This window comes from Typopeltis vanoorti, chromosome 3, assembly GCF_054136105.1.
Source record: "Typopeltis vanoorti isolate ZY-2024b chromosome 3, IOZ_Tvanoo_1.0, whole genome shotgun sequence".
NCBI lineage: Eukaryota > Metazoa > Arthropoda > Arachnida > Uropygi > Thelyphonidae > Typopeltis > Typopeltis vanoorti.
The window spans coordinates 61,209,341-61,234,270 of record NC_143551.1 but is presented as its reverse complement, the minus strand read 5'-3'; the positions used below and the strand labels follow the sequence as shown (position 1 = coordinate 61,234,270).

Sequence of the window (24,930 nt, the reverse complement as noted above, 5' to 3'; positions counted from 1 at the left end):
GGCTCAGCACGGAATAGAGACCAGCCACAACATCCTCTGGTCCAAGACTCACCTCCTACACAGATGTCGCTATAAATTTGAACATTTATTTAAAGAAAGTGCCGAGGCCTTACTTCAATGCCCTAACTTGAATCGAAATGACTGTATATCTTTATCAAAAATATGGGAAAGTTTAATCAGGATAACACATTAATATATATATATATAATTTTTTTTTAATTAAGACTTTAATTCTTACATTAGTCTAATGTTATTTATAAATTAAGATTATTATATGAATTTGTGAATTAATATCTTTAATTTAATCATTATTCTGATAAAAATGTTTTCCTCTTTAATACTTAGCGATATAACATCACATGGCTCGTTCTACTTTTGAATGATCAATTGTTGGTATTCACCTAGTTAAAAAAAATGTTCCTATGTAGCCACTGAAGATAGTCTGTTATTTTCAGACTGAAATATTTGGCAAATTAAAATATAATATTCTTGTGTAAACGTGTCTATATATTATAATCTTAATGTCACAAGTTTCTCTAAAGAATCAACTTCTTATCCTCTTTCTTCATTCCATTTTACCACAGTTCTTTGGAACAGCCTCTCCCATAGCATTTTTTCTCTAATGAATAGAATCCTCAGCTCTTCAAGAAATAGGTTTCTTTTGTCTTAACCATTCACATGGCACTACAGAAAGTAGTGCCATGTGAATGGTTAAGAATGGTAGTGCCATATGTTTTGGCCTCTCATTTATGGAATTGATATATGCAAATAAGTGAAGTATCATAATAGGAGAGGCAATGATGAGCAATATGTAAATTGCTTTACTAGAACTATATTTCATTATCACTTAACATGAAAAACACATCATTTAATGTTATAAATGGTCAGTATACTTAGAAATGTAAAGACTGCACAGCCCCCCCCCCCCTTCATGCTAGATGAAAAGTGGTAATAAAATCTTCATTCCTGTATGTAAATATCAAATAAAAATAATAATAATAATCAAATCTATTAATAGAGATTATATAGATTAAAATAAAAAAAAAGAATAATAATCACTGCTAATAATTTTAAATTACCTTGAAATCATCTATAGCATCAGCTGCACTAAATGTTCCTATGCTATTTGCTGGACTATTGTTTACCTTGAAAATTAAAATACACAGATGAAAAATTATATCCTTTAATAAGATCTCAGTAAAATTACCAAAACAAAACAATTAAACAAGTAATTACGTCAAGGTAATTAAAAATTACCTTGAAATCATCTATAGTGTCAGCTGCATTAAATGTTCCTATGACATTTGTTGGACTATTGTTTACCTTGAAAATTAAAATACACAGATATTAAAAATTATATCCATTAATAACTGTACCTCAGTAAAATTAACAAAATAATTAAACAAGTAATTAAGTCAAGGTAATTTAAAATTACCTTGAAATCATCTATAGTGTCAGCTGCATTAAATGTTCCTATGACATTTGTTGGACTATTGTTTACCTTGAAAATTAAAATACAGATGTTAAAAATTATATCCTTGAATAACTGCACCTCAGTAAAATTACCAAAACAAAACAATTAAACAAGTAATTAAGTCAAGGTAATTTAAAATTACCTTGAAATCGTCTATAGTGTCAGCTGCATTAAATGTTCCTATGACATTTGTTGGACTATTGTTTACCTTGAAAATTAAAATATACAGATATTAAAAATTATGTACTTGAATAACTGCCACTCACTAAAATTACCAAAACTAAACAATTTTTTAAAAAAGTAATAAAGCCATGATTCAGCAACCTTTTAAGTCAAGCCATAATAATAAAAAATTCTGAGAGCTGCAACTTATACTTGATTAACAAAAATATAACCATAGCATATTTTATAATTTTAAAATATACATTTCCTACTAACATGTATATAATAAAACGGTGTTTAAAAAAATTATTCTGCACTTAATTAAAATCTTGGATTTTCTTCAGTAATTTTGTTTTCTTTCTTCATTCCATTACAGATCAATCTGTCAAATCATAACCAGTTGTTTGATAAAAAAAAATGGTAATAAAATCTGGCATATATTATTATCCTACCCTCTACACTGATAAGTATTGTAAATACAAAGTTGTCTTGTGCATGCAACTGAAAAAGGTGTTTCAGTGTCTTTTCATACCAAGCACCCACACTGTACACTAGTATATGAATAAATACAGCAAGGTTCATCTTCTGTTTAGCACGTTAAGCATGATGAGCTGTTATGATCAATTAACACAAATTCATATAAATCTAATTAATGCTCAAATAATGCAACTAATCCTGGATACAACGTTCTATGTCAGCAGCATGTGTTTTAAAGCCAGTTTGCCAGTCTTTTATAGTATTAAAACAAATATTCTGAAAAAGTCCTTATAAAGGTTTTTAATATCTTATAGAGAATTTAAATCCAGGTCTTTCCAAACCATAAGACATAACTGACTATGCAGGCTCACACAGTAAGATTCTATTATTATTATTACTATTACACCATGGAGTTGAAAGACTCATCACTGGAGGCCATACTAACCATTACCAACAATGCATATTATTGCTTAAAGGTGTTCATGAACAAAGCACTCATGACTTCCTCTGACAACTCATTTGCCATCCAACAAGCAAACAAATCTAGTTGTTCCACACCTTTTCTAATGTTCTTTTGTTCTTTCATCTCCATTCATCTACTAAAAATTTCTTTAGAATTTACTATACAAAATCTATTTATCAACATATGTTTCAGTCATATCTCCTATTTTCTACATATTAACTAATAACTCAAACCTTCAGTCTATCTTTATATGAAACATTCTACAAATTAAAGATAGCAAGAAATTATATACTTGGTTTAATCCTTTATTCAAGTGTATGCAAACAAAGTTTGCACCTGAAAACTATTTTCAGGACTGGGCAACTCATATAAAAAAGCTAATGACTTCACTTCACTTGCCTTAGTATCCAATAATTCAAAACACATATCCTTATAGACATATATAATGTTAAGCATTATGGGAAGGGTCACTACCCAGACTGGTTTTGATCTTTATTGAGTCTCATTAGTGGGAGCCAAACCCAGAAGTGATACTAAGGTTGAAATAATGCAGAAGTCATATTTTCATAAACGAGTAGCCAAAATGTGTCACACCTTATTATTAAAATACTCTTGGATAAAGGATTAAACCAAGTATGTAATTTCTTGGTATCTTTAATTTATAGTATAACCAAGAAGAAAAACTTCAACATTTTTCTCTAATCCAGAGTTGCCCAGTCCTGAAAATAGTTCAGGTGCAAACTTTGTTTGCTACACTTGGATAAAGGATTAAACCAAATATATAATTTCTTGGTATCTTTAATTTATGGTATAACCAAGTGGAAAAACTTCTAAGAAACATTCTGCAAACTCTCTCTCTCTGTCTCCAGCTTGGTCACTTATTTCTGAATCCTCCACAACTTTCACATCCCCAAGAAAAACAGGTACAGATGTGATCACATCAAAGCCTGTTAATACACAACATTAAGAAACAGTGTTTGTAAGAAAGTATTTATCCACTTAGTTATCAAGTAAATTATAACAAGCAAGAAATTACATTCATGATGTTATAATTTATAGTGCTTATCAGTGTGTTTTTTTAGCAATCAGTTCATCCTTTGGGATATTTTGTCCACTTTTACAATATCCTATGAATTTCCACTCTGTCCAACAGTACTCCTAAATCCTTAGATTCATCAAATTTCTTGAAGTATATTTCCATATGCAATACACAGCCTGTAGTTTTTTCATCAAAAAGTATATAACATTATACTCTGCACACTGAATTGGTAATGATTATTCTCTTAAGATCGTCAAGCTGGATCTCTATATCACCTTTGCTAACTACTGCTCCTCTCAGTTTATCGTTACCAGAAAACAACTAGATATTCCTTGCAAACCATTCATAATATCACTGATGTTGGGAAAAATCAATATCATTGATTGTTTTCCCCTCTGCTACACTACACTACATTATACAGCTACACTAAAAGCTACTGCCTGGTGTCTGTTCCATCAGTCACTCATCCTCCGATCTATGTCACTAGTCCCTGTTTGCTTCTTGCATAAGAAAGCTGTATGTAGTGTGCTGTCAAATACCTCTGCAAAGTTCAGCAATATCACGGTGCAGTCATCTTTCTTATCAAACTTGATTGTTACTTTATAGAAGAAAATAAGTAAATTATGAAGACTTCCTCTTCATAAAGTCATGATTTTTCCCATAGAGTATCACAGTCCTATTTACCTATTCTTATATTCTGCCCGTAACCAAATTTTCCAATATCTTAAGACCACTCCTGAGATATTAAGTGGTCTATAATTTGAAACCTGTCTTGTCACCTCTGGAACTATTTTCCCTTTTCCCCTCACATGACACTTTACTAATGTAGAGACAAATTAAATAGTCTTGTTAAATGCACTCTCATCTCTCTTGCACTGTCCTGTAATACATATTCAACACCATAGTTGTATTCTGATTGACATTTTTAAAATATAAAATATCTCAAGTTCATCTATCTCTATTTACTCAGCATTCTACTTTCAATGTTTTGTATTTTACTCTGCTTTATTGTTATATGATTTTGATAAAGTGAAATAAAATATAAAATATCTCAAGTTCATCTATCTCTATTTACTCAGCATTCTACTTTCAATGTTTTGTATAGCATTTTGTATTTTACTCTGCTTTATTGTTATATGATTTTGATAAGATGAAAAGAAACCAATTAATAAGGTTTCTTTTCACCTTTTTAATGTATATAATATAATCTCTTTTCAAAAAGAGATTATATTATATACATTAAAGGAAAAAATACAGTATCATGCAGCATAAATCATTAATTTTAATTGTGGTGTGCAAAAGCTCTATTGATAAAACATGACATGATAATGTCACATTTTACTCATAGCCCCCCCCATTAATCTGCTTACATATTCTCATCTAATTCTTCTAAAACACGTGCAGCAGCAAGCATTTCTTCACAGTTCAACCTTCAAACTCAAAGAATAAATTTTTCTTCCTATTCAATTGATTTCTTCTACTATCACTACTACTTTCTTTTGAAATAGTATCTCCTCTTATGTATTTTCTCTCCGAAGTGATGGGGAAGGTCTTCAACCAGATTCTTCACTACCTGGATATCAATCAGTTAATTAAAGATTACACATCCTCTAGAAATGGATTAAAAGTAATCTCCAGCTTTGAGGCAATGAGTATTACCCAAAATATTATTGAATTTACAAATCAGGCAAAGCCTAGTTTGTTGGAAATCTGTAACTGATGTTTTCAAAATGCAAAAAATGTCAATTATCTGGAAGATCAAGTAATTCTGTTAAGTACTGAAAGTCTATATTGGAAAAATTATTCAAGGAATGCTGTGAAGCCTCAATCTACAGATAGACTAAAGCAAAATAAGAACAGTTGTCTCCAGTTACTAGAGTTCTTGGAAAGCAGTATATTTAGTTGACCACTGTCATTACTGAAAGTTTTTAATCCTTCATAGGCAGTACTATGGACTGGTCTTCAGCACCTGCAGCACAGATGTTAGAAATAATGTAGCACTAAATGGAATTGTAGAGTTCATTTCAGACAAATTATGGAGACTACAACCACGTTAGAATTAATTACTTTCATTTCTTGAACGTTTCATCCTTCGTATTAAGGTCATCATCTGGAGTATACATATATACATTGGGTTGTTGCAAATTAAATGGCCGTTGAATGACTGTCAGGTTTCTACTGGTTGCTGAAGAAATCAAGCGCTGAGGTATATGCATATTTTTTATTTCATGTGACAGCATCACACGTGGGTGATGCAATTGTAGTATTTGTTTTGTTCAACGAGCATTAAACATTGAATACTACCGACATCAAGTCAATCATGGAACCCAGTCAATTAAGGTTGCTATACCTTTACGAGTTCAAATCGGGAAATTCTGCAGCAGCTGCAGTAAAAAAATATCAATAAAGCATTTGGTGGAGGAACAACTAATGAGAGATCTACTTGCTGTTGGTTTGCAAAATTTCGCTCAGGAAATTTGAGGCTACAAAAGGAACGCCGTGGCCATCGTCCTTCCTCCATTGATTAGAATGAATTAAAGGATTTAATCAAATCAGATCCACGACAAACTGTACGAGAGATCGCCCAGACACTAAATGTACACTTCTCAACTGTTTCACAGCACTTGGCAATAATAGGAAAAGTAAGGAAGCTCGACAAGTGGGTGCCTCATGAACTCACTGATGAAAACAAAGCATGCTGTTTGGAAGTGTGCTCTTCTCTCTTAAGAAGTAAAGAAGAAAGGTTCCTGCAACGAATTGTAACTGTAGATGAGAAGTGGATATTCTACAACAATCATACATGTTCGTCGCAGTGGTTGAGAGTGAAAGACACTCCAGGAAGGACTCCAAAGGCACCTCTGCATCCAATGAAGATGTCTACTGTATGGTGGTCTTCTGGTGTTATTCACTACTCATTCCTTCCATGAGGTGAAACAATAAATGCAGCTCGATATTGTACAGATATGCGGCAAATGCATGACAAATTGTGCCTTAAGCAACCAGCACTTGTGAATAGACATGGAGTCCTATTGCTTCAGGATAATGGCCGACCACATACGGCAGTGTCAACCATATAGCAAATCAACAATTTGGGATACGAAATTGTGCCTCATCCTCCATACTCTCCTGACATTTCCCCACCAGATTACCATTTTTTCCGGCACTTGAGCCATTGTTTGTCCAAGAAATGCTTTGCCAATGACGCATCAATTCATCGGGCAGTGGAGGACTTCTTCACTTCCAGAGACACTGATTTTTACAAATGTGGTATAAATGACCTTGCCACACGTTAGCAACAATGTATTGATGCTGCTGGAGATTACTTTGATTAAACAGGTATTCTTCTTCTTTTTATTCTCTTCTTTTTCAATTGTCCTTAAAATTGGCCATTTCATTTGCAACAACCCAATATATACAGAGACAAGCTATATTATATTTCAAACAGAATGCCAGGATCCCTCTAGTGAGGGGAAAAAAAACACACAGCTATATTCTATTTATAACATCATCAGAGAACAAATTTATATAGATAGTTTTATTACAGCAAAAGTAGTGTCCTAATTTAACATGAGAATTGTTATATTATATTAGATTTAAGATCCTAGGTAACTAACTTAGAGCCCTGTAGTTAATAATTAATTAATTAATTGATATTTCTAATTAATTAATTCTTTAATTAATTCTTAGACGAAAAGGTTATGTGGATAGAACATGTGCCTTCCATTTTCTTTGGATTTTTAGATCATTATTATTGTTAAGAATAGGGTGGTTGATAAGAATTTCACAGATCTCCTTAAATTTATGTTCATACCAAGTTTTGGTGTGATGTAAACAACAGGCGACTTTCCAGTCAATTCTATGCAGAATATTCGGAGCATGATCAGAAAGGCTGTTTTTAAATTTAATTATTAAATTTAATGTGCCATTTATGTTACTTATTTTGGATAAGTATTGTGTGTCCTGTTTCTCCTATATAGGGCAAATTACAGGTGCAATGAATACAGTATAGTATACTCCACGGTGGGCCAGCAGAGGAAGTGGATCCTTGGATTAGTTGTTCTTTAATTTTGCAGGAGGTTTAAAGGTGGTATTAAAGTTGTATTTCTGTAATATTCTGTTTATCTGACATCCCTTTAATGTATGGAATGGTTACAGTTTTATTGTAATCTAGTCTATTTTTGTTTTCAACTGGAGTCTAGTGAATTATTTTGTTGACAGTACTTTGGCTGTAGCCATTTTTTCAGGAAGGTATTGCTGATAACTTTTAATTCATCTTTAAGTGCTTGTTCGCTGGAGCAAATCAGAGCATCACTTCTGAGTCAGTCTCCCACTGATGAGACCTCAATAAGGGTCAAAGCCAGTCTGGGTAGTGACCCTTCCCATAATACATAGTATTATACATGTCTGTAAAGATACGTGCATTGCATTATGGAATACCAAGGCAATTGATGTGGTCATATAATTTCTTGCCATCTTTAATTTATAATATAATCAAGTGGAAAAACTTTCAATATAAGTCAAACCATTGGCCTGACTTCTCTGAATTAACTTCATCATTATCTGTCTCACAGAGAATGGCCTTGTTAGGACATTGGTTTCCTTTTTGGTTGCAATTTGAATTTTTATTGCAGTGGTCATAATTGAGTACTTTGTATTTACTATATAGTTTGTGCTCTAATGATGCTGGTTATAAACTAAGCAAAATGTTAGTAAGTTCAATAAGTTAATTAGCTTTCTCCTCCCATACCACGAAGCACTGTTGTGATTAAGAAGTCAGCTGGCTAAGATGAAGCTGCTCAGAGGTTTTTTCCTTTGGTTTAATCCTTTATCAAAGTGTAAGCAAACAAAGTTGGTGCACGAAGTAATTTCACGACTGGGCAACTCATATATACAGGCTAATGACTTCACATCACTTTCCTTAGTATCCTATAATGCAAGGCACATATCCTTTCAGACATGTATAATGCTATGCATTATGGGAAGGGTCGCTATCCAGACTGGTTTCGACCTTAATTGAGGTGAAAAAGTATAGGGATGTTCTTCACGGGCTAAGAGTAGTTAGTATAGGGGATGCCTGACAGAGAGCCTGACAGTTATTGAGGTCTCATCAGTTGGAACCAGACCTACAAATGATACCAAGGTTGAAGTAATGCAGAAGTAATATTTCCATATACAAGTAGTCAAAAGGTGTCACACCTTATTACTAAAATACTCTGGATTAGAGATAGATGTTGAAAATTTTTGCACTTTGTTATACTATAAAGTAAAGGTTCCAAGAAATTATATTCTGGGTTTAATCCTTTATCCAAGTGTAAGCAAACAAAGTTTGCATGTGAAGTAATTTCAAGACACTGGGCAACTCATATATACTAAGGCAAGTGATGTGAAGTCATTAGCCTCTATATATAAGTTGCCCAGTTGTGAAATGACTTCACGACTGGCAATTATTGATTACAAAATTTTATTTTGCTTTAACACTTTAAGTGCAGATAAGACTGATTAGGTGATGGAAGTTTAGACTTACACAAAATTTGTGCCATTTCGAAATGAAGATGGTTAGTTGTTTCTGAAGGAATATTAAATTTATCTGTTTCATGAAAAAAAAAAAAAAACATAACAAACTGTTTTAAGACCTTTGGATAAGGCATTTATCATTTCTGTAGTGATCGGTCATCCAGGAATATTAATAACTGCTTTTTTTAGGTCTTTAACAGTAGAAAAAGAAGAGGAAGATGGTGAACTAGAAGATTAAACTTCCATATATCTATCTTAAACAGTATCTGGAAGACTGCAAATATATGCTCTATAACATTAAAGAACTCTGGAGATACAACCAGTTCATTATGAGTTAACCAAATATTTCTCTTTATAAAGGTTAGAGATTTTTTTAGTTTTGCCAACATAAAAGTAAAGACTTGCTAATGTGTCAGTAATCATGATGAGTTGTGAGAAACCAGAGGTTTCTTTAGATTGACAGCATGTGGGTATTTTCTGTGCTGCTCTGCATCTCATAAGAATTTAATCTGGTTTATCTGGCACCTCCATAGCACACTTGGAAGAACAACAAAACATTGTACCTTTGATTGAAAAAGATCCAAGTTCAATTCTCATCATGATGAGAGGAATCTTTATATGAGCTTTTTTTTCAATGGAAGGTAAGTTAGCCGATCTCATATGAAGGTAGTAGAGTTTTCCCTCCCAGAAACACAGCCTTCTCATGCTGCGTACAGGCAAATTGGCCATGAGAACACATGCAATTCACAGACAAAAAATACTATTGTTGGAGGTGGGTGGTAGATGATGTTGATGATGGTAGTAGTGTTATTGTATGTAGTTGGAAAATTAAATAGTAGGAGAGACAGTGAGATTTATGCAGCTGAGTAGAGTGGCCTCTTGCGATGAATCCTTGGATTCCTTAGAGATGGCATGTTGTAATAATAATAATAACACACTTGGTTTGTTTCACTAATAGTTTGGCACAGAGGTTACATTGCTTTAAAATATTAAAATTCTAACAAAATAAGATTTAGTAAAACTGAATCTTATTTTGAAATTGATAAGTTATCACATTTGGACATGTACCAAACTATTACTCAAGAACAGTTTGGGATCAGAATTTCAGATTGTATAAGCTGATATTGTGGAAGTTTTGGTAATCTATAGAACAGGTTTGTTAATGAGAGAGAGAGTGTAGTGTAACATCAGCAAAACTGAGATTTGGGATTTGAATTCAATTGGATAAGTCATTCATAAAAAAAAAGAGAGCAAGTCTGTGAAAAAACAACAACAAGAAAGCTGAGTAGTCATTGCAAAGTTTGATCACATAAAGATCTATCCACATTACATGGAATGTGAGAAAACACAACCAAGTTGCAAAAGATACATCATATGATATAAGCTTACTTAATAGCCTTCATGCTAAACTCCATTAAATGCATTCGATACTGATTACAACTACATAAGATTCTACAAACATTTTTATAACATAAAAGAGAGTGACATAAGCAAGATTCACTGTTGAGAACAGTGGAGGAATCCGTAACAGTGTTAATTAATTTGTTGAGAAATTTTCACATAGCACATTAGTTGAGGGTTAATGGTTTTCTCCTGTACTTTACAAAGAACTGAAGTGAAGTGAAAGAAATGGGATGGTAATTCAATAACAAGTATTGAGTTGGATAGAATATGAGCTAGTTTTCATGATGCAGACAGATACCAGTAGAATAGAAGAGACAAAAAATGTAATATAGAACAGGAGTTAACTCTGGAGCATAAATATTCACAACTGAAGAAATGCCACCAGGATGATGAAACATTTTGGCATCCAGTTCAGACAAGATTCATCTGACCGCCCGCCCCCCCCCCCCCTTTCCAAAAAAGATCTAAGGGAGACACTGAATTTGCACATTTGGAATAGTAGAAGGACATTTGCCAAGACTGTAAATGCAAGAATTGGAAGAAAGATGCAAAAGAAAGGTTTTTCTCCACAGGTAAAGAGGTAACAGAACCATTCTAGTGCAAAAGTGGCAGAAGCAGGGGCAGATAAAAGTTATAGCCAATAACCTTGGCAAAAGACTAGAAAGATAGCAGCATGGCTGCCATTTGAACATAATGCAAATGTTTTACTTTTTGGTCATTTCAAAATCAATTTTGGATGTGTTGATAATCTGCATCCATTCCATGCTTTAGTACAAACAAAAAAGAAGATAGAGATTTTGATGAAAGCCAAATATGAAAATGTTTGATTCCTCTCTGTGTAGCCTTAGCACACTTTTTTGATGAACTAAAACTTAGATAACAAATGAGAGTTTTAAGTGGAATGGGGAATGAGCATTTCATAAACTAATAAAAATTGTTTCCATGTGTTCCTTGCAAATTTTTGGATAAGTACACTGAAATTAATGATCTAACTAAAAGTGAGGAGAAATTATACATTATTCTTCTTGACTTTTTTACAATATAGACAATATATCGATAAGAGTGAATGTGTCAGTGTTGCTCAGTGGGAGAAGAAATCATCAGTAGATTAGTTTGCTTGGAAAGAGAAAACAACATTTACAGCATACTTAGAAGGATAGTGTCATGTTGTAATCTTTTTTTTGGGGGGGGGGGGGGGAAGAATGGGGGGAGACTGATCTAAAGGACAGAAGCAGATAGGATGAAGGAGGAGACAGTGAAGCTGATTCAGTGAGTTTCAAGATGGACTGTAAAAGTTGGTTGGTTGGTTAGCAGTGGCTCTTGTTTTCATGATTTTGAGGAATAATAGTGGCCAATTTAACGGAGCACTATCCATGAAAGTATCTGTAGAAGAGAACACAAGGCAGAAACTGAACATCTATGGGGGAGAGAGAGAGATTGAAGTGAGTATGTCAGAGGAATCATTAATCAGCCAGACTGCCCTCCTCTGCATCAAATCGAGCAATCTTAGAGAGGATTTTGGTGCTCCACCCCAAATATGGGAGCAATATTCTATGACTGGGCAGATTAGTGTCACATGTGAAAAAAGTACACCAAGTTTTTGGTGGCTGCAGAAGCCATAGTTGAAATGTGGTTGTGCCAAGAAAGATTGGAGGTGCAGGTCCATTTGAGTATAGAAATCTGGGTGAGTAGAGAAATCATGTTTTGATATCTCAGTATTACCAAAGGTAAGGGAGGGGGGGATGTGAGCTCTTTCTTGTGAGAGATCAGATAGGGCCGAGTTCTGGTGGCACTTAATAAGGTTGTCCTTGCCCCACTGGGATATAGCTAGCAAATCTGAGGTCAGATCCTTGGTCATGGTAGATCTTGGGGATTCTAATACTTGAGCATTACAAGGTTTGTCAAATGATTAGGAGGAATGGAGTGTACTGTCATCGGCCAAGCTATGGATAGGAATTTAATTCTGAGAGAACAGAACCCTGGGGTACACCCACATTGATGGGGAAATCTGAGGAGAGCAGACCATAGTGAGTGATCATTGAGAAAGTTAGTGATCCAGTTGCAGAGTGAGGAAGGCAGACCATAGGATGCCAGTTTGTTAAGTAGGTCTCTGTGCCAAACCCGATCAAATACTTTTGAAATGTCAAGAGCAACCAGGTGATTTTCTCCAAATTTCTCCATGGCTCAAGTCCAAAGGTGGGTGGTGAAGGCAAGAAGATCAGTTGTGGATCGCAAGTGGCAAAATCCACACTGCTGATCACTGATTAGTTGGTATGACTCTAGGTGATTCAAGAGTTGGTTGTTGATGACCTTCTCCATAATTTTAGAGAGAAGCAAGAGCAATTGGAGGGTAGTTCATTGGTTGACTTTTATCACCTTTCTTTGGAATGGACTGGATGTAGACTTGCTTCCATGTTGTAGGGTAGATGCCAGTTGAATAGGATAGATCGAACAGGCGATACAGGGTAGGTGTTAGCTCTGGAGCACAAATTTTTAATACAACAAGTGGGATACTATCAGGACCGGATGCCTTGTTTGTGTTCAGGTTATTGAGGATTCTTCGGATTTCTTTTTGTCAGAAGACTATGGGGGACATGAAGGGAGCCATTTGTGGTAGTGTGGAGGGATCTTTGCCCAAGTCATCAATGAGGAATTTGAAGAGAAGAGTGATGCCAGTAAGTTGGCCCATGTCCTTAGGTGAGGTAACTACAGTATCATCTGGTTGTCATAGTGTTGGAAACCTGGGTGGGCAGAATTTGTGCCCAATGGCCTTGGCAAGGGACCAGAAGGAGCGACTGCCATTTGGGCAGGAGGTGAGTTTGCAGCATTTGGCCCTTTCAAAGTCGGACTTGATCTTGGTGATGATTCTTTTACAATGGTTGCAAGCTTCAGTGTAGGCAGAGTGGGAAGCTGGAGTTTTGGTCTTGAGTCCTTCATGGTAAGCAGAGGGGTTTTTTTTCGTTTACAGTACTGGCACACAATTGGCCAAGGTTTAGATGGTGGCTGAGAATTTGGAGTGGAATAAGGTATGAAAGCCTTCATTCCTGTGAGAATGATTTCTGTTATTCGGTCTGAGCAGGTGTTTGGATTAGAAGAACTGAAGCAGTAGTTGGACCATGGGAAGGAGGAATAGAAGTCATGGAGGTTCTCGCAGTTGACACCCATATCACGAGACTGAACTGGTGGGTGAAGGTTATTTTCTGGCAAAAGAGATGTATGTGGTCCGAGTTACCAAGTGGAGAACTGACAACCACAATAAACCTGGAAGGAGAGCTTGTTAGGAAGAGATCAAGTGTGTTGGCAAATTGGAGGGGATTGTCAAGTATTCTGGTAGGAAGATTGATGATCTGAGATAGGTCACTGCTGATGATGAACACCTCAGTATCTCTACCTGATTGGTCGGTGAAATTGGAGAAGGGGAGCCAATGTGAGTTGTGGACACTGAAGTCCCCAAGAAAGATGACCTCACTATTGGGATATTTTGATTGCAGAAAGTCGAGCTGTATATATATATATATATATATATATATATATATATATAGAGAGAGAGAGAGAGAGAGAGAGAGAGAGAGAGTTGAAGAGGTCAGATTGGTTGATGGAGTTTGGAGAACGATGGAGAGAGAGCATATGAAAAGAGGCAGGTTAATTTGGTAGGGAAATTTGGAGCCAAAGCAGATCGAACAGTGGAGTTTCGAGGATGTCCAGTCTTTGGAATGATATGTTGGTTCTGATGAATGACCCTTTGTGGCAAAAAGAGCTATGTAATGTGTAGTTGAGTGGACAGTGGCTATTGAGATTGCCATTTGGGGATTTTGCTAGGAATAGTCCTTCTGGTTTAGATGACTATAGGTGGTGGTGCACATCATTTATATTGCTATACACGTGGCCTCGACAGCTCCCTCTTGCAGCCACAGTATTTGGTCTCCCTCAAGTCACGAACTGAAAAAATACATGGCTGCAGGATTTGACACTGGCTGATCAGGAAGCCTCCAGATACCTTACTAACTGGCTTGGTCCTGTGTACTATCCAGCAGCTGACATGCAGAACCGTTTTACTGTTGCACCCTCAAATGAGTTTTCTCTTTGCTTGACTTTTAATAGTTCTTGAGTTGAAACTGGAAGGAATGGGATATACAGTAACAGACTCTTTACTAAGAGACACACATACACACATGGATGATAATTTTACTCAACTCCTCAGCAAAGCATAGTCTTGAAAAGTCCCCTCCCCCTTCTGCTGCAAAGATTCACTTCTTGGATTTCCCCTCCAGGAACACTTGGCAGAATAGTGGCAGCAAAATTATTTGCTAACTGACCCCGAAGCGCTGTGAAGAATTACCATTAGATTTGCTCCAATATATTATCTAGCATAAGTCTGCAAAATAACTATTTTAAAGGTATACCTTCAAAAGAATGATAAATTATTTGATTTTTAAGAATAAAATCACTTATTTATGCATAATAAAAAAGAGGTACAAAATTATAAATATACTGAAAACACTGTATTGTACTCACAGGGTTTAGAGATATATTTTGTTGAAAATCTGCAGTAATTGTAGGACTAAAAGCTGTAAATGAGAATTCCTTAACATTACTGTAATCTCCACTTGCTATTGCAGCATCTAACTGTTCTACAGCAGATGTTAGCTGACTATGTTGATCTTGTAATTGAGTGATCTTTAGTTTTATCTAAACATAAAATTGCAATATTTTTTTTTTAATAACCATTAATGTCTTAATCAAAAGTAAATAAAACTTGTATAAGTCCATCATTAAAGAATTTGTGAAGAACTGATTCTTAACTATAATCTATATATAATACAGTGGCGTAGCATGCCCATTTAGGTTGGGTATGCTGTCATGTGGCTTATGCAACCCATGCTACAAAATTCACATAAACTTGACTATATGATTGCCTCTTAACTGATGTATGAAAGTTTTAAGAGTGCATATGCATCATCGCTCATCTTAACTGGCCCAACAAAATTAATTGTAGGATAACTTGGAATATTTTAATTTATCAATTAATATAATTTTAAATATGGAAAGATAAAGATCAATTGAACAACAGCTATTCTTCATGTGTTTGTGGTGAAATTAGATCATCATTGGCAAATACTAGAGTGAGACACCGATAATTGAATTTTGATACGATTTTTAAATACAGACATATAATGCACACAAATATTGAAAATAGTAATCACTTGAGAAATTATTATTTTTCCAGATTGAACCAAAGAAATGATGAAATAACTCATTTTACTTATTTATACACAAGTTCCAACCTCCTTCGACTATAATCAAACAATCTACAAACTCTCTGGCAGAAAACAGGACATTCAGTACATCATCAACACTGTGTCCTGTTGTAAATATGGGCAAAAACGTTCAATTATTTATAGAAAATTACTTGTCTATATCGGTGTCCTAAACAGGTCAGTTCACACCACACATGCAAAACAGATGAAACTCAGAAAACAAAAACAACAACTCATGACAAATGACAATGTTTGATTACATTGGTTAACACAATAACCAATTACAGCCACTGATTTCTGGGTGTTATTGTCTCAGCGCTCAACTTACCTTGCCTTCTGAGTGATTTAAAACCATTGGAATGCTATGGATTTGACCCACTGCATTATCTGTACATCTGTTCAAATGGATCAAAGATGTCCAAATATTTGTGACCTCACACCTGTGCTATTAACATGAATGCGATGCAATGTTTACATGTCGAAATGTATCATCCTCATGAAGCATTAATATATCATCATCATCAAATTCCTGCCATGTACCCTCAAGGGGGAGTGGGGGTGTACAGGATATGATAGCACTACATGAAAAATTTACATCATTACTAACTTCCTATCTAAAAATTTCCTCCAAATCAGTCTGTTACTTGTCAAGACTCCAACATTATCAAATCTTATATTTCTATCGTCTAAGACACATTGTACTGTATCAATCCACCTATATCTTGGTCTTCCTCTGGGTCGTTTTCCTGCCAACCTGGCAGAGAACATTTGTTTTGGTAATCTTTCCTCGCCCATTCTGTTTAAGTGACCATACCACCTGAGATTAGCTCTGCTAACGCATTCCTGGATGCTGACAATGTCAAGTTCTTTCCTAATATCCTCGTTTTTAATATGATATTGCCATTGATGCCATTTGTTCACGCCTATAATCTTTCGCAGGACTCTCATATCTGCGGTCTCTAGTCTTTGGTCAAGTGTTTTACTTCTGACACAGCTCTCAGATCCATAAGTTAAAATTGGTTTAAACACTGTCTTGTATACAGCTAATTTAGTGTTCTGACTAAATTCTCTCTTATTCCATATGAATTTATTCAATTGACTTCTATCATACCAGCTTTGTTGATTCTGTTGTCTATTTCCATATTTAATTTACCATCTTCACTAAAAATCGTGCCTAAGTAGCTGAAATGTTTTACTTGTTCCACAGGTTCTCCGTTCACAATGCTGTTGACATTTTCAATGATTCTGCCTATTTTTATTGTCTTTGTCTTTTTATTGCTGACCTTCATACCATATCTATTACAACAGTTATTCAATTTAGTCAGGGAATCTTGCAGACTTGTAGCGGATTTATTTAGAAGTATAACATCGTCCGCATAAAGCAAAGAGCTAACATTAACATCTCCAATTTTGATATCATGTTTAATACCACTTTCCTTCATAATGTGATTCATATAGATAATGAATAACAGAGGGGATAATGTACATCATTGTCTCATGCCAGATTTAACATTAAACCATCTTCCTGTACTTCCTTCAATTCTAACTGCTGAATTACAACTCAAATACAGACTAAGTATTGCTTGATATAATGCCCCATTGACACCATATAACTGTAGTATATTGAATAGCTTCTCTCTTGACACCTTGTCATATGCCTTTTCCAGATCGACAAAACTTAAATACAGATAAATTTAGTTTAATCCTTTATCCAAGTTTGAGCAAACAAAGTTTGCGCCTGAAAATATCTTCAGGACTGGGGTAAGATAGTACAACACCGGGCGACTCGTAGCAAAAGTGGACCTAGCTAATATCACTCCTATCTAAGTATCTCCCATAATGCAAAACACATCTCCTTGCAGATATGTATAATGTTATGCAAGGGAAAAGCCACTACTCAGACTAGTTTCGACCTTTATTGAGGTATCTTCAGTGGGAGCCAGGTCCAGAAATGGAGATACCAGGCAGAAGCAATGGCGAGGTCATCTTTACCTATAGGAGTTGCCAAAAGGTGTGCCACCATTTTATTAAATTACTCTGGAATTAGAGAAAGATGTTGAAAGTTTATTTTTCACTTGGTTAGACCGTAATAAATTTAGTTTAATCCTTTTAATCCTTTTGTTTGCTCACACTTGGATAAAGATTAAACTAAATTTATTATAGTCTAACCAAGTGAAAAATAAACTTTCAACATTTAAATACAGATCTTTGTTATATTCCCATGATTTCTCCACTATTTGTCGTAAAGTGAAGATCTAATCCTGACAGCCTCTATATGGCCTGAATCCAGCTTATTCTTCCACAATTCTTCTCAACCGTTTCTTAAGTATACTGGCATATATTTTACCAGGAACACTCAGTAGGGAAATAACTCTGTAATTCTCACATTCAGTTTTATTTCCCTTTTTATATATGGGTACTATGAGAGCTCTATTCCAATCATCGGGAATTTGCCCCTCTGTCCAGGCCTTCTGAACTATGCAGTGCAGCCACTGTAAGACCTTTATACCACCATACTTCAGCATTTCTGGTCGAATATCATCTACTCCTGTGGCCTTTCAACATTTCAAACCTTTGAAGGCTTTTTCTACTTCAAGTATGGATATGTATTCCTGACTGTATGCTTGTTGAGTATTATTTACCACTGTACTATCACTGCTTGTTTCATTTAGCAATTTTTCGAAGTAATTACTCCATACTTCAAGGATATCTTTTTCTCCTGTTTTCATGTCACCTTTATCATCTCTAACTCCTTTTACAGCACTCTCTCCTCCATTTCTAAGCTTCTTCAACAACCTCCAGAATATTTTGCCACCTTCTTGATATTTATTTTCTATGTTCTTACCAAAGTCCTCCCATGACTCTTGTTTAGCTAGTTTTACAAAGTGTTTAGCTTTCTTACATTTGTCTGTATTCTCTAAGATCACAAGCTAATTTATTTGCCAGGAACTTTTGATATGCTTTCTTCTTTTCTTTCACCACCTCTTTAACTTCCTGTGTCCACTCCACCATGGAGTTCTGATTTTTTTATCCTTACAGACAACCTCACCATATGCCTCTCTGGCTGAATCAATCAGGATTTTCTTCAAGGCTTGCCACTGTATCTCCACGGTTTGGTCACTGTTCTCAAACTCTTTCATTTTTTCTTCAATAACCTTTGTATATTTTAGTCTACAGTTCGCATCTGAGAGCTGCTCAACTTTTATTCGCCTTAAAAGTTTCTTACATGTCATTCTTTTCAATATGAAATTCAATTTTATCCTGCTCAAGACTAAATGGTGATCACTTCCAATTTCAAATCCTCTGTACACTCTGGTGTCCTGCACCAGGGAGAAAACATCACTATCAACAATAATATAGTTAATGAGACTTTTCTTACTCCTTGCCTCTTCTTTCCATGTGAATTTGTGCACATTTTTATGTTGGAACATTGTGTTAGTAATAACCAGTACATGTCCTGAGCAGAAATCCAACAGATATTTGCCATTATTATTAGCTTTGCTCTTTTCTCCAAATTTTCCCAAAAAATTTTTGTATGTATGACCATCATTTCCTATTCTGCTATTTAGATCCCCAACAAGGAACAACTTTTCCTTTTTCATTGTGTCAGTTGCTTTCTCTAAAGACTCAAAAAATTCCTCCACTTCTACCTTAGTAGAACCTTCTGTGGGACCATAGGCACAAATAAGTCTCATTGTCCAGTTCTCTATTCTGATATTTGCCCACATCACTGTACTTGAGACTGCCTACCATTCAAGAAGATTAGCCTCGTATTTAGTGTTAAGTACTATGGTGATATTGCGTTTAATTTTAGGAATCACGCAAAGCCAGAAAACAATTAGGGGAGTCTTTAACAGAAATAAATTGAAAAAAATAATATCAGTGATATTGCTATTTCGTAGGTATGCCCGCACACCTAATACACCCTGAATATATGCTCTGATATATATATATAGCTGTATATGAAAAATCACAAACTTTTTTCTATTTAATTTTGCCAGACAAAAGTTGATAAATTATTTAATTATTTCATTCTTGAAAGAAATATATATTTTACCTGACTGATTGTTAATTATATGTTAATTATATTTGACAAAAAATTAAATTATTATCATTACACCCTCCATACAGTTGGAAAACAAATCATGGGAGACTCATTCAACTGAAAATAAATCTATCATACTGAATCTTAAAATTCTTAACACTTCCTGCATTAACAACATATTTCAGTAATGCATTCCATTCAATGATAATTCTCCATGTAAGAAAAAATACTCCTCACATTCCTCTTCATAACACTCTTACACAACTTCTAAGGATAGCTTCTGGTTCCTCCCCTCTCGCCTTCTACTTATAATCCTCTCTGGATTAATCCCATAAAATTCCTTCACTAACTTAAACATCTCTATCATATCATCTCTTTTGCTCCCATCCACTAAACTCTGTAATCAACATTTCCTTCAACCTCTATTCATAGCCACTATTCCAGAGTCCTGATATTGTCTTAGTCTCTCTTCTCTGGATCCTCTCCAATGTTTCTAAATCACCCTGAAAGCAGGTGACCACATCTGAGCAAATAGTCCAAGTGTAGTCTGAGCAGTGCTTTATATAGTGGCATAACTTTCTCTATATCTCTACATGTTAGAGTACTTTGTATCACAGTGGCACCACAATGTGCAGTCTTTGAAACACTTGCAACATGCCCTCTAAACTTGTCTGCTATCATTCCCAAATCTCGAATCTCACCCACTTCCTGCAGTACAGCACCACCAATATGGTATACAGACTTATATTTCTGCACTCCAAAAGGCAATACCTTGCACTTATTCATATTAAAACTACAATCCCACTCCTTTTGTCCAAATGAACATCTTTCTGAGGGGAAGATGTTGATGAAGATGTTAATATCAGAGGTGCTACTTATTTCTCTCCAATTTTGCATCATCTCCAAACATTTGAAGATCCCCAGTCAGTCTGCATGATATATCACTTACAAACAAGTTAAACAGCAGGGGGGCCTAAGAACAGAAGCCTGGGGGCATGCCACTGGTTACTCTCATTTTTTGAGACACTGCTCCATCATATACAACTTGCTAGTATCATTCAGAGAGTCAATTTCCAATCTAACCAATATTTTATCTATTCCCAGCTTGCACAGCAACTTATGATGTGGCAGTCTATCAAATACTTTTGCAAAGTCCAAGAATATCACTGTACATGACTCTCCCTTATCCAACACAATTGTCACCTTGTCATAAAATAGAAGTAAATTGCTAAAACAAGATCTATCCTTTACAAATCTATGCTGCCCATAATAAAGAATACTATGCCCATCAACCCAATCTTGTATTCTATTCCTAGCCAATCTTTCCAACACCACTTTTACTACAACTATAGTTTGCAGACTGGTATATAATTGGAAACTTCTGTCCTAGAACCATGCTTGTGGAATAGTACTATTTTGCCTTCTTTCCAGAAACTTTTCTGGAAAGAAGGCAAAATATCCTGAAGTTTTGGATTCCATTTAGTATAATGTAAATCAAAAAGCATCTGAAGTTACTTTATTAGTAACTTCCTGCATGGCAAGACACAAGTGAGCTCTCCTAGTTCATGACAACTGGACCTAGAGAAGTTATTGTTACTTTCATGCTTTCTGCATTACCTGTAGGTTTACCTTTCCTGATTTGTGCGGATGATATGCAGAAACTGGTTCTTGGAAATTGTAACATAATAGACCAGAAATAGATAAATGACAAATACACATGATGTACTAACAATACAAGTAAGACTATTTAAATGCAACATATGTTTAACTATGTAAAAATGTAGAAGAGAGAGAGATTCCACAGCTCAGTTGGTATAGAAGAAGCCTTTGGTTAGAAAGACCTAGGTTGAAATTCCATTTAGGATATGAAAATCCTTTATCAGAGCTTTTCAATTGCAGGTGAGTTAAATGGTCTCATATGGAGGTGGCAGGGTTATTCCTCCCAGAAACTCAAATTTTTTTGTAGTGTAAAATTTCTGAAAAAGTCAAATTTTTCATCCCACCAAACAAGCCAGAAGAACACACAAATTTATAGAAATAGAAGATAATGCAGACAGGATTAACAGCCATAACATAAACAGTATTAGACTGATAAGCAGCTAAGTCACTTGGCCATGACAGGCCATTGAGCCTAACATGAAAGGGAAGATAAGAAAAATGTAGTAGCAGCATGCAAATTTCTGGTCTAGTCATCTAAATTTAAAATTGTCTATATTCTGCAACAGTATTGAAAACTATAATGATTCACAAGAATTCTGGCAAAAAGCAGAGTTGTAATAAGTCTCCCCCTCAAAAAAAATAAATACACAATATACAGGGTGTCCCATAATTCTTAGTGCAGTTTTGATCTTTAACTGCTTCAAAAGTATCACAGTTATATAGTTGCAATAAATATCATTTGAAAGTATAACTATTAGAATTTTTGATGCACGAATATTATTTCATTACATTTTTCTTTTTTTTTTTTTTTAGACTGGTGTGATTGAAGGTGGTAAATGTTGAAGAAAAAGTCAATTCCGTCCTGTGGCTTGTTGAACTTAAGTCCATAACAGCAGTAAGAAGAAAATTCTCTGCCCATTATAACAAGGAGGCTCCTCACAGAAATTTAATTAATAATGGGATGAAAAAATTCAAAAAAACTACATCAATTCATGACAAACCCAGATCAGAGAGGTGTTCATGAAGGGAAGCGAATGTGGTCAAAATCAAAAGGGCATCTGATAAGAGTCCCAAAAAATCAGTGCAACGTATAACTGGCCAATACAATCATTCCATACATAATGGGATAAGCAGGAAATCTAGAAAACTGATCTCTAATAATGACCATCAGCAAAAAGTTATTCAAATACTAAAAGTTCTTTTACTTTTGGGGATTAAAAGGACATGAATATGTCTAATTGAAGTGTAAATTTTGCTTATGACAATTATACAGCAAGGATAATGTTTAGTTCATGTTAGCAATGTTCTGACACATGTTTTGAACAATGCTCTTATCTACATTTATTGACTTCAGTCAGGGACAAAAATGAATGACACAATCCATACTGTAAACAAGCTGTTTCAGTTTGCTTTAAACTCTGTCATCACTGAAGATTAATAAACAAACATTCTTTAGTGTATTAAAAAAAGCAACACAAAATCAAAGAAAAAATCTGTTACATGTAAAGCACAATTATGAAATAGAGGTAATTTCAAAGAGTTGCAGCAATTGCTGAAAAAAATTATTCATTGTTAACTCAAAAAAACAAAAAAATTCACTTATAACACATATCACTTTCTCACTCAAAGAGAAATAATAATTCTACTAGTTTAAAACAGCAAAGTAAAAAAATACATTTTAGAAAAACTTTTAAAACTATGTAGCAAATGTACATTTCTTTACAATTACATGATGATTGTTAGAATAAGCCAGTTTTATGTCAAAAAGAAATGAAATATTCCTAGGATATCAATTTACCTGGCTAACTTCAAGTTGATTTTGTTGAAGTGTTGTGTTCAATTCTTCTAATTTGTTTTTCTCATTACTTATTTGTTGTTCAAGCTGTGTTTCTTCTTTCCTCAATTCATTTAATTCTTTCTGTTTACTATTCAGTTCTGTTTCTTGTTGCTGAAAAAAATAAAGCATACTGAAATAATTGAGCTTAATGAATTAATACTTTAGCATAAAATTCAAGATATCACTTAAGAGACTAAGTTTGATAATTTGGAGATTTCTACATAGCCTTTTTAAGGAATATAGAGAACCAAATGGAGCTTCAGACCTAATGTTCAATCCACACCTTCCTGTGGTGCTTCAAATTAATGGATATCTACCTACCTGTATATTGAATAAACAATATAAGCTAGCAATTAGGGATTGACTGACCAAACTGTATTCTGTATTGTCTAAAAAAGAAATAACATGAGGACACATCAAGTCAGTCAGGGAATCACTTGGTTTAACAAGATTTGTGCTATTTTCATCAGGGATCCAGGATAAACAGTAAAAAAAAAGTCAGCTACTTGAACAAAGTCCAACCCAACATGAGTAGAACTGAATATATAATATCAATATCCAAATATCAATGGAAAAGAACTGGAACTAGTCAAATTAGAGATGTACAATGACATAATGAATTTCTCAAGATATATTGGAGAACAGACATGCAAGGACTGAGGGTCTTGGATTTGATAATCTCATCAGAGGATGTCATTATAAATGAGGTGTCAAATCTCCTCCAATTGGTGAGAGTGACCATGAAGTGATTAATAGGGTAATATTAGATTAGTGCATTGGATTGAAGAACGGCTATCTGATTGGTATCAGCAAGTTGTATATGGAGAGCAATATCCCGAAAGAGGAAAGTCACTAGTGGTGTGCTTCAGGGTCTGTTTTAGCAACATTACTGTTTAATTCATATGTTAATGATATTGGGGAGGATTTGAATGGGAACATTCAGTTATTTGCAGGGATGGAAAGTCGGGAAGAACTATGAGGAGTAGAGCAGATGTGGTCGTACAAGAGGACTTACTTGAATAGACTGAGTGAATGAGCATGGAAGTATGGATGCCATTTCGATGTTGCAAAGTGTATAGTTTTAAAATTTGGAAAATAAAGATGGGATGTAGAGTTTATACTTGGCGGGGATATATTGGAGAAAATGAGAGAGTTTGCAGTGATGGTGGAAAGGGGATCTAAAATTCAGAGGATGCAATGCCAAAATTGTGAGGACAACACAATGAATTCTGGCAATGATGTGGAAGATGCTGACTTATAGAAGTAAGGAGACTTGGTTTCATTGCGTAAGGCCTGGATCAGGATACATATGGACTACTGTGCAAAGATTTGGTTACCTGGTTTTCAAAAGGATAAAGAGGTTGGAATGGTCCAGAGGTGATGACTAAAGGTAGTTTCTGGCCACTGGAATATTGAGAAGGTGCAATTTACAGTTTGGTTGATAGTAGGAGAAGGAGATGATATGATAAAAGACATACAAGTTGGTAAGGGGTTGTTACAGGATTAATGTTGAAGATGTTTTTCATAAAATAGTGAGAGATGGGAGAAAACGAGGTCACCCCCTGTAAGCTGCATTAGGAGGATGTGAGCAATGGCAT

At 34.9% G+C, this 24,930-nt stretch overlaps 1 protein-coding gene across 7 annotated transcripts in view; it reads right to left on the bottom strand.

Moving 5' to 3' along the window:
- Nucleotides 1-24,930, bottom strand: part of LOC150108191 (uncharacterized) — a 368,644-nt gene that overhangs the window by 62,059 nt on the left and 281,655 nt on the right. Inside the window, exons 16-21 of one of the 7 annotated variants that reach the window (XM_090390641.1) lie at nucleotides 23,294-23,443; nucleotides 15,049-15,222; nucleotides 1,617-1,682; nucleotides 1,436-1,501; nucleotides 1,258-1,323; nucleotides 1,080-1,145 (exon numbers count right to left, since the gene is read on the bottom strand). In XM_090390641.1, the coding sequence (XP_090246767.1) occupies nucleotides 1,080-1,145; nucleotides 1,258-1,323; nucleotides 1,436-1,501; nucleotides 1,617-1,682; nucleotides 15,049-15,222; nucleotides 23,294-23,443 (588 nt within the window). The remainder of the gene's footprint in view (nucleotides 1-1,079; nucleotides 1,146-1,257; nucleotides 1,324-1,435; nucleotides 1,502-1,616; nucleotides 1,683-15,048; nucleotides 15,223-23,293; nucleotides 23,444-24,930) is intronic. The other 6 variants (XM_090390644.1, XM_090390642.1, XM_090390643.1 and 3 more) reach the window with 6 other exon arrangements.